The sequence below is a fragment of the Saccopteryx bilineata genome, chromosome 4 (assembly GCF_036850765.1).
Source record: "Saccopteryx bilineata isolate mSacBil1 chromosome 4, mSacBil1_pri_phased_curated, whole genome shotgun sequence".
NCBI lineage: Eukaryota > Metazoa > Chordata > Mammalia > Chiroptera > Emballonuridae > Saccopteryx > Saccopteryx bilineata.
This window is the reverse complement of record NC_089493.1, coordinates 297,428,673-297,444,091: the sequence shown is the minus strand read 5'-3', so window position 1 is coordinate 297,444,091 and position 15,419 is coordinate 297,428,673. Positions and strand designations below refer to the sequence as shown.

Here is a 15,419-nt window from a genome sequence, read left to right as displayed (position 1 = left end):
CTCCTGGGAGGGGCAGGTGCCAGTCAGGCTTCAGGGACGGTGGTGGGTGTGGTCCTCATTTCAGAGCCACAGGACTCAGTCTGAAATTCCATGCCAACCTTGGCAGGGAGGAGCCACTGGGAGTCTTTGTGGGGCCTCCGGAGCCCAGAGGTAGGTCTGCTGGAAGCCAGGAGGGTGGTCCTATAAGATCCCACGTGAGGGGGAAACAGTCAGGTTGACAAGAACGTGGGGGGAATGGCGCCTTTCCCGAAGCCGGACAGTTTACCGTAGTCACCCACATCCCCGATCTGCCCAGATTTTTACACCGTGGCCAGGGAAGCCAACTCCTCAGCAGGGCCTGACCTCCACAGGGTGTGGCAAGAGGGAGTCCAGAGGATGGGGCGTTGCTTTCCCCCAGGCTGATGCCACAGAGAGGGAAGTACTCCACCCAAGAAAGATGGTGTCTGCAATACTGGAGAATGACTCAGCACAGGGGTCCTGGTGGCCGTCCCTCAGGTCTCTTGCCAGAGCCACAAACCCCAGACTCTGCTCACATGACTCTAGACCATTCCACCCTCCACATGCCAGAGCCTGGGTGAGTGATTGCTAGTAAGATTTTGTGCATTGGCTCTTGAAGAGGGTGCCTGTGTCTCCAGTGGACCCCCATCTCTCCCCGACAGAATCCCCACTACTTTTCACAGCCACATGTTATTAGAGCCTCTTCCTGGCTCTGGTGCTCTGGGCTGGGGAGCCCAGCATCGCATTAAGACACCGTGCTTCTCAGAGGGAAGGTTTGCAGCTGAGCTATCCCTCTAGATTCTAGAGTCTAGAACCTGAGCCACTACCCTTGGGAGTGCAGCCAGCCCTTTTTGTCTTCCCTTTCTATCTATCTCAGTGCGGCTGCTTCTGAGAATCGCTGGTTATAATATTCCTCTTCAGTTGGTTATTCAGCATGATTGTTCTTAAATTTTATTGTAGCTCCAGTTTGGTCCTGAGAAGAGGTGAGTGTAACATCCACCTACTCTGCTGCCATCTTGAATCTCCCAGGTATTGATTCTCATTTAAATGTTTGGTAGACTTATCCTATGAACCTATCTGGTCCTGGAAACTAGAATAGGGAAAATCAGATTCTGTTAGCTTTATAAATAACATCTGAAGCACTAGAAACACATCTTACTGTTACTTCTTAATCTATTTACTTGTGTTTTAAACATATTGGAACTTCATTAGATACTAAATTAATAGACTAAAAATAGAAACAATATAATTATTCTCATGTTCATAATTATTTTTGCTATCAATCTTTATTCTGAATATAGAGAAGATTAGCAGAAAGAAGTAATACTGTTATTTGCTTGATCTTCACATTATTAGGTAACTTAACATTAAAAACCCTCTTCTCCATACCTGGATTTGAATATATACTCTTTATAAAAGAATGGCTTTGTTGGCACTCAACCAATTTTCAGTTCTTCTCTGGAAAAATTTTACCTTAAAGGTAAGTAAGAGCATTCATGGAAAATGGATATGAATGTCCATTTCTTACAGTTGGGGGTGGGGTGTTGTATGTTTGAAAAATCAGTTTCATAGCAGTAGCTAGGTCTTCCAAACCTATAAAACTGAATTAAATAATAGTAGAGTCTGACCTATAAGAAAGTTGGTAGTGGAGAGGAGGATGCGGTACAAGACGGTCCAGGAAACACCCGCATTTCCGTAGTGAAATTGGCAGGAGTGTAGCGTGAGGGAGCTCAGTTGGCAGCGAGTGTGTGCTCTGACCACCATCTTTCTGTTGCCCCAGAGAAGGCAGTTCGTGAATCTGACCCTGGACATCTGCCTTGCACTGGTGTTTCCAGTGCTGCTGTGGCTGTGCCGTGCACTTTTCAGCACAAATATTGTTGGACCTCTCAGTTTTGACCCTCAACCCATCGGTACTCTGCCATTTTTCATCACAAACCCTCCAGAGTGGGAACTGATTTACACGCCTTCTAATATTAACGTGTTAAAAGAGATCATGGAGAATGTGAAGAGGAACTTAAACATCAGTATAAAAGGTTAGAATTTAAGATTTTCTGTAAAATTTATTCTTAAGTCATTTTTGATAGAGCTAAAACATGTAGAAAAAAATAAAATTGGAGGAATTACACTCCCTGATTTTGAGACTTATTAAATAACTGGAGTTTTAATGACACTGCTATTGGTAGAGGAGTGAACACATATGTCAAAGAACCCAGAGATAGCCCTTCAGAGAAAGGCCAAAATATAATTCTACAATGGTACAAAAGAATTAGTAGGAGGATTATCTTTTCAACAAATGTGCTGAACAACTGGACATCAATAAATAAATCAGTAAAACCACACTTTATGCAAAAAATATATTAAAGTGAATTACAAATCTAAAAGTAAAATGATAAAACATATAGAGAAAATCTTTGTAACTTAGATTTAATTAAAGAATCCTCAGACATGACACCAAATGTATCATCCATGAAAGAAAAAAGAATGGGTCAATTAGACTTCGGATAAATAATATCATTAGTGGTTGCTCTTAAAGTTAAAATGTGCATACGTATTTCTCATGCTTAGAGCTAATATTTTACCACTTTGTCATAATGTCAGGAGATCACCAGCACACAGAGCCCTTTATGTCATTCTCTTTCTGGTGTAGTTTTCAAATACACCGAAGTTGAGAACTTCACCAGGGAAGGTTAACCAGATATTGACCATACTTGTTACTTTTCACTCTCAAAGTTCCAAGTTTTCTTTTGATATCATCATCCTTCTTTCTAAAGAACTTCCTTTAATGATTTCTTGGAGTAGGCCTACTAGCAATGAGTTCTGTTTGTTTTTCTTGATCTGAGAATGTATTTAACTTTATGATCTTGAGGTTATTTTCATTTGGTATAAAATTCTGGATTGACAATTGTTTCAACCTTTAAAATTTTTCCACTTTCTTCTGACCTCCTTGGACTCAGGAAAAGAATCTTCAGTCATTTGACTCTTGTTTTCTTACAGGTCTGTGTCCTTTCTCTCCAGCTGCTTTTAACATATTCTTTTTATTTGTCAAAAGTTTGCATAAAGTGTGTGAGCATGGATTTCTTTTGGTTTATTCTGTATAGGGTTCACTTAGCCTTTTTATCTGTAAGGTTCTGTCTTTCACAAAATTTGGAGAATTTTTGACAATCATTTTTTTAAATGTTTTCCAAAACGACCTTCTTTCTCCCCTCCTAGGACTGTGGTGATGTTCATGCTATGCATTTTGTACTGTCCTGCTGGTCATTGAGGCTCTATTAAACTTCCTTCTAATTTTTCTCTCCTGTTTATATTAAGTAATTTCTGTGATCTATCTTCACTGACTCCTTCCTCTTCTATTTTCATGCAGTTATTGAGCCATAAAATTGTTGTTTTTAGAACATAGTTTGAAGTGATCTCCACCTTTTCATTTATCTTGTTTTTCTTAAAACAGCTTTTTTTTGAGATATAATGCACATACCATACATTCACTTACTTAAAGTGTACAATTTAATGGCTTTTAGCATATTTGCAGAGTTGTGCAACCATTACCACAATGAAGACCTATAACCTTTGGTCGTGACAGCACAATTTTCTACCCACAGGATTAGGAAAGCCCTAATCTACTTTGTATCCCTATGGATTTGCCTATTATAAACCTTGTATACAAACCTTTTATATAGATTTTATATAAATGTAATGTGTAATCTTTTGTGACTGGCTTCTTTCACTGAGTGCAATGTTTTCAAACTTCTGTGTTATAACATGTGCATTGCCACTTCATTCCTTTTTGTCGCCAATTATTATCCCATCGTATGGATGTGCTCGGTTCAGCTGGTACAGCCTTTGTCAACGGATGAGCGTGTGGGCTGCTCTCTCCTTTGGGCTATTCTCAGTCACACTTCTGTGCATATGCAGCTACTACACGGCTCACAAACATTAGGGGTCAGAGGACATGCAGATCCTCCAGTCCTCGCAGGCTTTTGTACAGTGCGTTTCACCAATGGAATACAAGTGGGTTTTTCATCTCACTTGCATAATTGAACAACTTTCTTTGACTTGTTGTTTGCTCTTCTGGTGTTCTTGTTTAATGAAAAAAATGAAGTGCTTTTTTTTTATTGCTTCATATTTATTTTGAAATATTCCCTAATTTTTGTGAGCAGTGTAGTTTTACGTGGTTGTATATCTTCCTTTCTGTTTGGCATATGCCTAGGAGTAGAATGAGCACTCACATGATGGCTCTGTGTTGACGTTTTTGAGAGTGCCAGACTTACCTGCAGCTGTCATACCGTTTTACACTCTGGTGAGAGTGTATGAAGGTGTCGGCTTTTCATGTCCTCACCAGCACTTGTTATTGTCTGTCTTTTTTACTACAGCCATCTCTATGGATTTGAAGTGGTATCTCATTGTGACTGTAATTGGCATTTTCCTTGTGACTAATGACTTACCTTTATTTAGGTTTATATCATTATTATTACTTAAAATTGTAGTAGAACTTTATAAAATACCAAAATTGTTTTGAACCCCAAATATTAAGTAGTTATGACACCAGTATTTGAGAAACAATATTTTTAAATGTATACTATTTGGATAGTCTTTTGTCTATGTGAAGTAGTATTTCCCCTCTCATGAGGAATTACCAGACATTTTTATTTAAGTGAACATTTTTGCCTCTCAACAGTTCAGGGCTTTTCTTCAGAAACTGATTTAGAGAAGTACTTGAAGTATGACTATAGATCAGAGAGAGTGTTGGCTGCTGTCGTTTTTCACAATGACTTTAAAGACAACAGTGACCCCCTGCCACTTCAGGTAAGAAAGTTTTATTTCAAGTTTTCTCCTAATTGTCCTTCCCGTGTATAGAATTTTAATTAATTTGATATCATTAACCCTATTTTATAAATGAAGAAACTAATTTCCCCAGGATGAAACTACTAGTATAAAGTAGAGCAAGAATAGGAATCCAGACCTGAGTAACTTTAGTATGTGTGCTCTTAGTTACTGCACAGTGCAGATAACAGAAGAAGTGTGTCTTCCGTGCTCCAGGTCTTAGACTCCCTGGAAACTCTGACTACTCAAACAATACTCCAGTTCTACAAAGCATAGTCCAGTAAATAACCCCAAAGCAGATGTGTCTTCACTAACAGACAACCAGGCATGGAAAAATCCTCTTTGTTTGAGTGAAACAAACAATCTAAGTCCTTTCAGAAATCTCTGGAGAAAACCCTACGGCTCGGCCATATTGATTCAGAATTGGGGAATCATGGGCCTTAGAATCGGACTAGAGATGGTCAATGGAAGGAGAAAGACAGACAGTGCTCTGAACTTCGTCTCTTCTGAGAAGATTTTAAAGAGGTTATATCCTGGTCTGGATGGAAATAAATGGTTAATCTACAATATGTAGACATGGATCCAAATTCTGTGTTAATACAGATGCTCGTCAGTAGGAAGGCAAGATTGATAAACCACTAGTAGGATAGTACTTGTTTCTGTCTCCCACCCTTTCCTGAGGCTCTTCTGTGCCAACCTCCTTCCATTTGCTGAGTCACAATTATCCATGTGCTGACAGGGATTTAGCCTGAACAGTATCGATTGGCTCAAAGTGTCTTCAGTGCCTTTCCAAGTTTCATTCTCCTTACTGATTGACTGAGCTTCTGTCCCCAAATATTTGGACTAGATTCCTGGCACCAAAATTCCCCAGAGTATTCACACAGGTGCTTGGTCTGGCTTTCCCCCCCTATTTTATTGAGATATACTTGACAGATAATATTATGTAAGTTTAAGATGTACAATGTAATGATTTGAAACATGTCTATATTGCAAAATGATTACCACAATAAGGTTAGTTAACATGTTCATTATCTCAAGTAATTACCATTTTTTGTATGTGGTGGGAATATTTAAAATGAGTAAGTTCTGGGAATCTAATCAGCAGCCTGCTACTTGGTCTGTTTTGATGGTTTTTCTAAACAAACCTTTGACCTTTGTTGATGACTTCATGTATAGCATGGTCTTCCAATATCTACCAGCTTTCCCCATTTAGCTTTCTTTTTTAATTGGCTTTATTGGGGTGACGTTGGTTAATAACGTCATGTAGGTTTCAGTACCGTTTTATAACACGTCATCTGTGCACTGCCCGCACACCCCCCCAGGTCGCCTCCTCCCTCATCCGCTGCCCTCACCCTCTTCGACTTTCTTGACAGGATCTCTGTTTGTCTCCAAGTGCCACACAGATCCATCCCAACCTCAGAGATGCTCACGTCACTGTGCTGATGAGGAGACCTCAGTCACTTCAGTCACTCGCTCCCTCAGGCTCAATTCAGAGTACTTGCCCGAGATGTCTTGTCTGTCCGTGTCCGGCTCCTGGGGATTGTTCAATCCCGTCTACTTGTCTCCTTAAACGCTCTAGCAGTATTTAACTGCTAATGTTTCCTAGATGCACCATAGTTTTTGCTTCTGGGCCTTTCTGTGGTAGAGAAAATAATGTGACACTGTGAGCTTCTGTTGAGCTCTTACCCAGCTCCTACATCTAATCCCTTTCCTTTCTGCCCTTTCGTCATAAACTGCGTGTTTCTATTCGTCAGAGTTCCCAAGGGAGCACAGGCACTGCTGTGGGTATTTTTTAACAGAAGGATTTTAACATAAAGAAATATTTACATATTCACATTCTAGATTTTAGTCATTCTTGACCAGCATTGCAGACAGTCTAGCTTTTTTTTTTTACCTTTTTGAGCGAACCATACCCTTCTTGAGACCTTAGTTGTTAGGCCATTGTTGTTGCAGATGTGTAGTCACTATGATCAATGGCAAGGTAGGCACCAAGAGGTGTCCCCAGTGAAGCCCCCAGGTTTTAGCCTGTCTAGCTTTCATTGTAAACAGCAGTCCTGCCCCTTGAGGTTAACTGTGGGTGATTGCTCCCTTTCATATGGTAGCGTGGTCATTTGCTGGTGCGTCAGTGTGAGCGGCTCAGTATTAGTAAGTGTAATCTTACAGGTCGGTCTTAGTGGAAGTTTTACTGTGTCCTGTCTTAGAAGTGTTTCTCTTGATCCAGGGAGTCCTGGGCCATTCCTGCAGCAGAATCTAAGATTGTGGGGATGGGAAGTGCAGATTCCACAAGTGGGTTTATGCAAGTGACGATAGGAAGGGTTAATTCTGCTTCCAAACCATGGTTCCTATTCCCTTATGTTCTAGCTCCTGGGGACACAGAGCCATATGTCAGCTATTATTTACTACATGGGCTGTATCTTATAGAAGTGTCTCAGACTAACAGTTTTGTCCCAAAGCTGAAGTCTTAGCTGAAATGTGATAGACCACTATGATTTCTTCTCTCAGGCATGCTGCTTCTGAGTGGCACGGAATGTGATGGGTAGCAGAGGCCGTGGGCTGGCACCAGTCATGCGCCTCCTTCACAGTGACTGGTCCCCTTGCCTGAAGCATGCAGTGTGCCCAAACCCCTCCTGAAGGCCTACTTCTTCTGGGCCCCACTGAAAAATTTTACTCCATAAATAGATCTGGCCAGCACCTCTCAAGTGTCATAAATGCCATCTCCAAAATTTGTAAAAGCGTCTCACCAAAAAAGAACCTCACCCAATGCAGTGCTTCCTTTAAGTGGTTAGGAGTATGGTATGCAACAAATTATTATTAATATTTACCTTAAGGGCATAACCTGGTATATCCCAGATCATTGGCCCCATAAAAAATTCATCAGCACCAAGGACCTGAGTCTTTACCTCTGGTAAGCAAATGTCTTACTACCAGGACATTGAAAGTCTAAATGCATAGGCAAATACAAAGAATTTAAAATACCCAACAAAACAATTTTATAAAAGAATAACAAAGTTCGCCTGACCAGGAGGTGGCACAGTGGACAGAGCATCTGACTGGGATGCAGAGGACCCAGGTTCGAAACCCCAAGGTCATTGGCTTGAGCACAGGCTCATCCAGCTTGAGCACAGGCTCACCAACTTGAGCATGGAGTTGCTGGCTTGAGCGTGGCATCTTAGACATGACCCCATGGTCGCTGGCTTGAGCCCAAAGGTCGTTGGATCACTGGCTCTGCCCCCTGGTCAAAGCACATATGAGAAAGTAATCACTGAACAACTAAGATGCCACAACAAAAAATTGATGCTTCTCATCTCTTTCCCTTTCTGTCTGTCCCTATCTGTCCCTCTCTCTGTCTCTCTCTGACTCTGTCACGAAAAAAAAAAAGAATAACGTAATTGGTCAAATTACAGTACTTCAAAAGCCATTATAAAGCTACATTAGCCTGACCTGTGGTGGCGCAGGGGATAAAGCATTAGTCTGGAATGCTGAGGTTGCCGGTTCAAAACCCTGGGCTTGCCTGGTCAAGGCACAGCAAATGAACACGCTACCATATGGAAGGGAGCAATCACTCACAGTTAACCTCAAGGGTCAGGACTGCTGTTTACCCACTCCTCTTCTTGCCCCCTCACCCTGACTTTCTCTCCTCTCTAAAAATCAATAAATAAAATCTTAACAAAAAAATTCTAGAAAATGGAAATTAATCTAAAAAATAAAAAAATAAAGCTATATTACTCATTACAGTATATTACTAGCATACAGTATGATTAACAAGTACATCTCTGAAACAGAACAAAAAGCCCAGAAGTAAACTCTGTTTAATACAATTGTTTGATTTTTGACAAAGGCCCCAAAAAGATCTGACCAGAAAAGGCAGGTTTAAAAAAAAAAAAAAATAGTGTTGTACAAGTGTTGAAGAGGCTGTGGAGAAAAGGGAACCCCACTCACTGCTGGTGGGCATGCAAATTAGTAAAACGATTATGGAAGACAGTATGGTGGTTCCTCAAAAAACTACCATATTTCCCCATGTAAAAGACATACCATTTTTCAAAAAATTTGGGGTCTAAAATCTGGGTGTGTCTTAAACAATGGTTGTAGATTGTTTTACTTGCATTTCCTGCTTTTTTGCACTTGTTTTTGTGCTCATTGTTGAAGACAGTGATTTGTCATCAGACACAGATGAGGAGAAGCTAATGGATGGGAGTTTTAACAGTGACAAGGAGTTATACGAATTTTATAATGAATAAAACTTGAGTTCAATAACTTTATGTAATACCTTTTCTTTCAAATTTCGGGCCCCAAATTTAGGGGGTGCATCTTATACATGGGAGCGTCTTATACATGGGGAAATACAGTAAGTGTAGAACTACTGTATGACCCAGCAATCCCTGTACTGGGTATCTACCCCCAAACTTGAAAACATTGGTATGTAAAGACACATGCACCCCCATGTTCATCACAGCATTATTCAGAGTGGCCAAAACATGGAAACAACCAAGCGTCCTTCGATAGGGGACTGGATAAAGAAGTGGTGCCCTGGGGAAGGACACTGAGTCTCCTTTATCAAATCACAAGGTGTTTCTCATATTCATTACTTTCCTTTATTTTTAATATTTGCTTTTCAGTTTGTTTGGTTTTAGTAAGCATAGTTTGTTTCCTATTGCTACTTCTAGGTGAAGTATCATCTGCGTTTTGTTACAATCCAGAGGACTCTGCGGAGGCCAGACATGCTGGGCTGGAAGACAACCAAACTGTTCCCTACTTACCCTTTGTCAGTGCCCAGGAACCCCTACGAGGACGACGGAGGCAGTCCTGGTGAGTGGGCGTCTGAGCATGCTGCTTGCCTCATCTCAGCTGCGTGCAAATACGTACATACGTATATGTACACACATATATATATATGTGGTATTATTTCTGGGCTCTAGATTCTTTTTTAATTCTTCTTTTATTAATTTTTAGAGAGGAGAGAGAGAGGGGGGGGGAGAGGGAGAGAAGGGGGAGGGAGGAGCAGGAAGCATCAACTCCCATATGTGCCTTGACCAGGCAAGCCCAGGGTTTTGAACCGGCGACCTCAGCGTTCCAGGTCGACGCTTTATCCACTGCGCCACCACAGGTCAGGCTCTAGTTTCTGTTCCATTGGTCTGTATGTCTGTTTTTCTGCCAGTGCCATGCTCTTTTGATTATTGTGGCTCTATAGTATAATTTTAAGTCAGGTGGTGTGATACCTATGGCTTCATTCATTTTTCTCAGGATTACTTTGGTTATTCAGGGTTTTTTATGGTTCTGTCCAAACCTGGTAATTTTCTGTTCTGTTTCTTTTTTTTAAATGACATTGGGATTTTCATGGGGATTGTATAACACTTGTGTATTGCTTGGGGTAATATGGCCATTTTAACTATGTTGATTCTTCCAATCCATGAACATGGAATATTTTTCCATTTCATTGTATCTTTTTCAATTTCTTTCAGTAAAGCTTTGTAAATTTCAGTATATAGATCCTTTACATTCATCCTTAAGTTTATTCCTAGCCATCTTTTTGTTGTTGTTACAATTGTAAAAGAAATTGTTTTTTGAATTTACTATCCAAAGTTTCATTGTTGGCATATAGGAAAGCAATAGACTTTTGTATATTTATTTTGTATCCTGTGACTTTACTGTATTGGTTTATTGTTTCTAATAGTTTTTTGGTGGAATCTTACTTCTTCTTTCCCAATACGGATGCCTTTATTTCTTTCTCTTGCTGATTGCTCTGGCTAGAACTTTCAGAACTATGTTGAATAAGAGTGGAGAGAGTGGGCAACCTTGCTTGTTCCTGATTTTAGAGGAAAAACCTTCATTTTCTTACCATTTAGTATATTAGCAGATGGTTTGTCATATATGGCCTTTATTAGGCTGAGGTCTTTCTATTCCAATTTTATTGTGTGGTTTAAACATAAAGGGATGTTGTACCTTATCGAATGCATTTACTGCATCTATTGATAGAATCATATGATTTTTATTCTTTGTTTTATTGATGTGGTGTATTACATTGATCAATTTCCATGTGTTGAACCATCCTTGTGCTCCTGGAATAAATCCTACTTGATCATGATGTATTATTTATTTAATGTGTTGTTGTGGGTGTGGCTTAAGAGGGTCAGACCAGTGTGAAGATGTCCCGGGTTCAATTTCCAGTCTGGGCAGACAGGAGAAGCACCCATTTGCTTCTCCACCCCTCCCCCTCTCACCTTTTTTTATTTCTCTCTCTCTCTCTCTCTCTCTCTTTCTCTCTCCCCCTCCCTCCCTCTCTCCCTCCCCCCCCCCCCCGGCAGCCATGGCTCAATTGGAGTGAGTTGGCCCCAGGTGCTGAGGATGGCTCCATGGCCTCCACCTCAGGTGCTAAGACCTTGTTTTCTGAACAACAGAGTAACACCCCAGATGGGCAGAGCATTGCTCCCTAGTGTGCTTGCCAGGTGGATCCAGGTTAGAGTCATGTGGGAGTGTATTTTTCTGCCTCCCTGCTTCTCACTTAAGAAAAATTAACAAAAAAAAATTAGTAGGATAAAGTCAAATTAAACTCTAAGCTGCCTTTGGGTTGTATGGCTGACTTCGGTTCAGTGAAGCAATTTCTCTTGGGGCCATGCTGCATTACTCACTAGACTATATATAAGCTTTGTTTCTTTTTTATATTTCCAAGTCTTTATCTCACCAATGTTTAACAAAATCTGCATTCTTTTTGTAAAAGTAAATTGCATTTAGCAATCTACCACTTTCATTAAATATATCTAACTTTGGGAAGATGTAAATCAGATTCAGCTGAAGAAATATTCCTTCTGTGTCAAAACTAGGATATGTTTCCAGAGTAATTATGTTCAGATGGCCTTGACAAATGGTAAATTTAGGTTGTCTGATGACTTACTTGAATTGCCTTGTGTCTGTGTGTCTCGGCTGTTCGTTGGTGTGTTTCACTGGACAGCGATTGTTTACTCTGCAGGGTACATCCGTGAAGGGTTCGTGGCTGTGCAGCATGCCGTCGATAAGGCCATCATGCTGTATCATGGGAACAGTGCTGCACAGAAGCTGCTTGATGACATCACCATTTTTATACAGAGATTCCCATGCCCAGCTTTCTCTCGGGATGGCTTAGTTCAGATCTCTACGGTGTTCTTGCCTCTGGCGTTCATACTCATGTTCTCTCCAACAGTGCTCTCCATCATACAGTCTGTCGTGTGGGAAAAGGAAAGAAGATTGAAGGTAATCCCAGTTATTTTCTGATTAAGTTTCTGTAAATAATTTTTAGGCCTGTGGAGGTGTTTTGTATGGAGAGTTGGAGTATGCCTATATTCATCATAAGTAGCTAGCTAGGTACACCCAGGAGCAGCACATTATATCCTGGTAGCAGCAAATATAGGACAGGAGGTGGTATAACTTTTCAGATATTTTCAGAATTTCAGAGATGAACTTTCTCTGAGAAGCATCGGAAGGGGAAAACCTGAAGACAGAGAGGGAGACAGAGTCACTGGGAGAATGTGTAGTCTCTCAACTTGAAGAAATGGGGAGTTTCAAGCACAACTCAACTCCTGACTAAATTAACATAAGTTCTTACACTTTAGGTCTATTTACCTTGATATCTACTGCCCTAGATAACGTATCCGGGTTTCAACAAAAATTTACAAAGTACACCAAAAATGAAAAAGAACATACACACGCCCTGGCCAGTTGGGTCAGTGGTGGAGTGTTGGCCAGGTGTGCGGAGGTCCCGGGTTCAATTCCCGGCCAGGGCACACAGGAGAAGTGCCCATCTGCTTCTCCTCCCTTCCCCCTCTCCTTCCTCTCTATCTCTCTCTTCCCCTCTTGCAGCCAAGGCTCCATTGGAGCAAAGTAGGCCCAGGCACTGAGGACAGCTCCATGGCCTCCACCTCAGGTGGTAGAATGGCTCCAGTTGCAATGGAGCAATGCCTCAGATGGGCAGAGCATCGCCCTCTGGTGGACATTCCAGGTGGATCCCAGTCAGGTGCATGCGGGAGTCTGTCTCTCTGCCTCCCCGCTTCTAACTTCAGAAAAATACAAAAAAAAAAAAAAAAAGAAAGAGAAGAACACAAGAACACACACACACACACACACACAGTCCAAAGAGGCAAATAAGTCAGCAGAACCAGATTCAGATAAGATACAGATGTTGGAAATATCAGATAAGAAATTGTTTTGCATTTTAAAGAGTTTATTTAGAAATTAATTTAATGGGGTGACATTGATCGGTAAGAGTACATACATTTCAGATAAACATTTCTTTAGCATTTGAACTGTTGATTGTGTTGAGTGCCCATCACCTAAATACAATTCATTTTTTTGTTTGTTTGTTTTGGAATGTTACATGTGGGATTTTTTTTAAATGAAATGTAATAAGGTGACATTAGTCCATAAGTACACATAGATTTCAGGTGAACATCTCTATAGAATTTGAACTGATGATTGCATTGTGGGCCCATCACCCAAAGTCACAGCATTTTCTCTCACTGTACATCACTAACCCATTACTCCACTCCCACCTGCCCCCAGCCCCCTGGTAACCACTTCACTTTGATCTATGTCCATGATTCTCACTTTTATATCCCATCTGTGTGTGAAATCATGTAATCCTTAGCTTTATCTGATTATTTCACTCAGTATAATGTCCATCCATGTTGTCATAAATGGCAATATGTCATCATTTCTTATGGCTGAGTAGTAATCCATTGCATATATGTATGATATCTCCTCTATTGAAGGACAGTCCTCTAGTGAAAGACACTTGGGTTCTTTCCATGTCTTGGCCACAGTGAATAATGCTGTGATGAACATGGGGCTGCCTGTGTCTTTACGTACCAATGGTTTTGAGTTTTGTGGGTAGATACCCAGTAGAGGGATTGCTGGGTCATATGGTAGTTCTATTCTTCGTTTTTTTGAGGAGTCACCATAGTTTCTTCCACCAGCAGTGAATGAGGGTTCCTTTTTCTCCACAGCCTCTCCAACACTTGTTATGACCTGTCTTGTTGATAACAGCCATGCTAACAGGTGTGAGGTAGTATCTCATTGTAGTTTTGATTTGTACTTTGCAAATAGCTAGTGAAGATGAGCATCTTTTCATGTATCTGTTGGCCACTTGTATGTCCTCTTGGGAGAGGTGTCTGTTCAGGTCCTCTCCCCCTTTTTTAATTGGATTGGTTGTTTGTTTGTTGCTGAGCTTTGTGAGTTCTTTATATGTCGGATATTAACTCCTATTGGAGCTGTTGTTTGTGAATTTGCCATTCGTTGGTTGCCTTTTTAATTGTTGTCAATTTCTTGTGCTGTGCAGAAGCTTTTTAGTTTAATATAGTCCCATTCATTTATTTTTTTTTTTGCCTCTATTTCCCTTGCTTTTGGGGTCAAATCCATAAAATGTTCTCTGCAGCCAAGGTCCAAGAGTTTATTTAGTACCTGTGTTTTAGTCTATGTGATTTATTGTTTCAGATCTTATATTTAGGTCTTTGATCCATTTTGAGTTAATTTTTGTGCAGGGAAACAGTCTGTGGTCAAGTTTCATTCCTTTGCATGTGGCTTTCCAGTTTTCCCAGCACCATTTATTGAAGAGGCTTTCTTTTCTCCATTGTGTGATTTTGGCTCCTTTGTGGAAGATTGTCCATGTGTGTGTGTGTGTGTGTGTGTGTGTATATATATATATATATATATGGTTTTATTTCTGCACTCTCAATGTGTTCCATTGGTCTATATCTCTATTTCTCTACCAATGCCATGCTTTTTTTATTATCATGGCTCTGTAGTATAATTTGAAGTCAGATAGTGAGGTACCTTTGACTTCACTCTTTTTTTTCTCATGATTGCATTAGCTATTTGGGGTTTTTTATGATTTCATATAAATCTGGTGATTTTAAAAATCTGTTTCTTTACAAAATGAAATTGGGATTTTAATGGGGATTATATTAAATTTGTACATAGCTTTGGTTAATATGGCAACTTTAACTATATTGATTCTTTCTATCCATGAACATGAAATATTTTTTAATTTCAGTTTGTCTCAATTTCTTCAAATAAAGATTTACAGTCTTTGGTGTGAAAGCCTTCATATCATTTGTTAAGATCAGCCCTAGGTGTTTTATGTCTTTTTTGTTCTTGCAATTGTAAAAATAAAAATGTTTTGAGTTCATTTTCTGAAGTTTCATTGTTGGCATATAGGAAAGCGGTGGACTATTGTGTATTGTTTTTATATCCTGTGACTTTACTTTCTTTGTTTATTGTTTCTAGTAGTTTTCACTTGAGTGCTTGAAGTTTTCTATATACAGGATCATGTCATCTGCAGACAGTGATACCTGGACTTCTTTTTCCCCAGCATGGATGCCTTTTATTTCTTTCTCTCTCCTTATTGCACTAGGTAAGACTTCTAGTACTATGTTGCAAAAGAATGAAGAAAGTGGGCAGCCTTTTTGTTTTCATGACTTTAGAGGAAAAGCCTTCATTTGTTCACCATTCAGTATAATATTGGCTAATGGCTTATCATATTTGGCTTTTAATATTGAATTGAGTTACTTTCCTAGTATACCCATTTTATAGGTTTTTAAACATAAATGGATGTTGTATCTTATCAAAAATTTTTCTGC

At 40.1% G+C, this 15,419-nt stretch overlaps 1 protein-coding gene across 1 annotated transcript in view; it reads left to right on the top strand.

Annotated features, from left to right (window-relative positions):
• The first annotated feature begins 1,417 nt into the window (after positions 1–1,417).
• Positions 1,418–15,419, top strand: part of LOC136335755 (phospholipid-transporting ATPase ABCA3-like) — a 164,462-nt gene continuing 150,460 nt past the window's right edge. The window contains exons 1-5 of the mRNA XM_066276851.1: positions 1,418–1,477; positions 1,778–2,030; positions 4,670–4,797; positions 9,480–9,621; positions 11,780–12,039. Coding sequence (XP_066132948.1) covers positions 1,418–1,477; positions 1,778–2,030; positions 4,670–4,797; positions 9,480–9,621; positions 11,780–12,039 — 843 coding nt within the window. The remainder of the gene's footprint in view (positions 1,478–1,777; positions 2,031–4,669; positions 4,798–9,479; positions 9,622–11,779; positions 12,040–15,419) is intronic.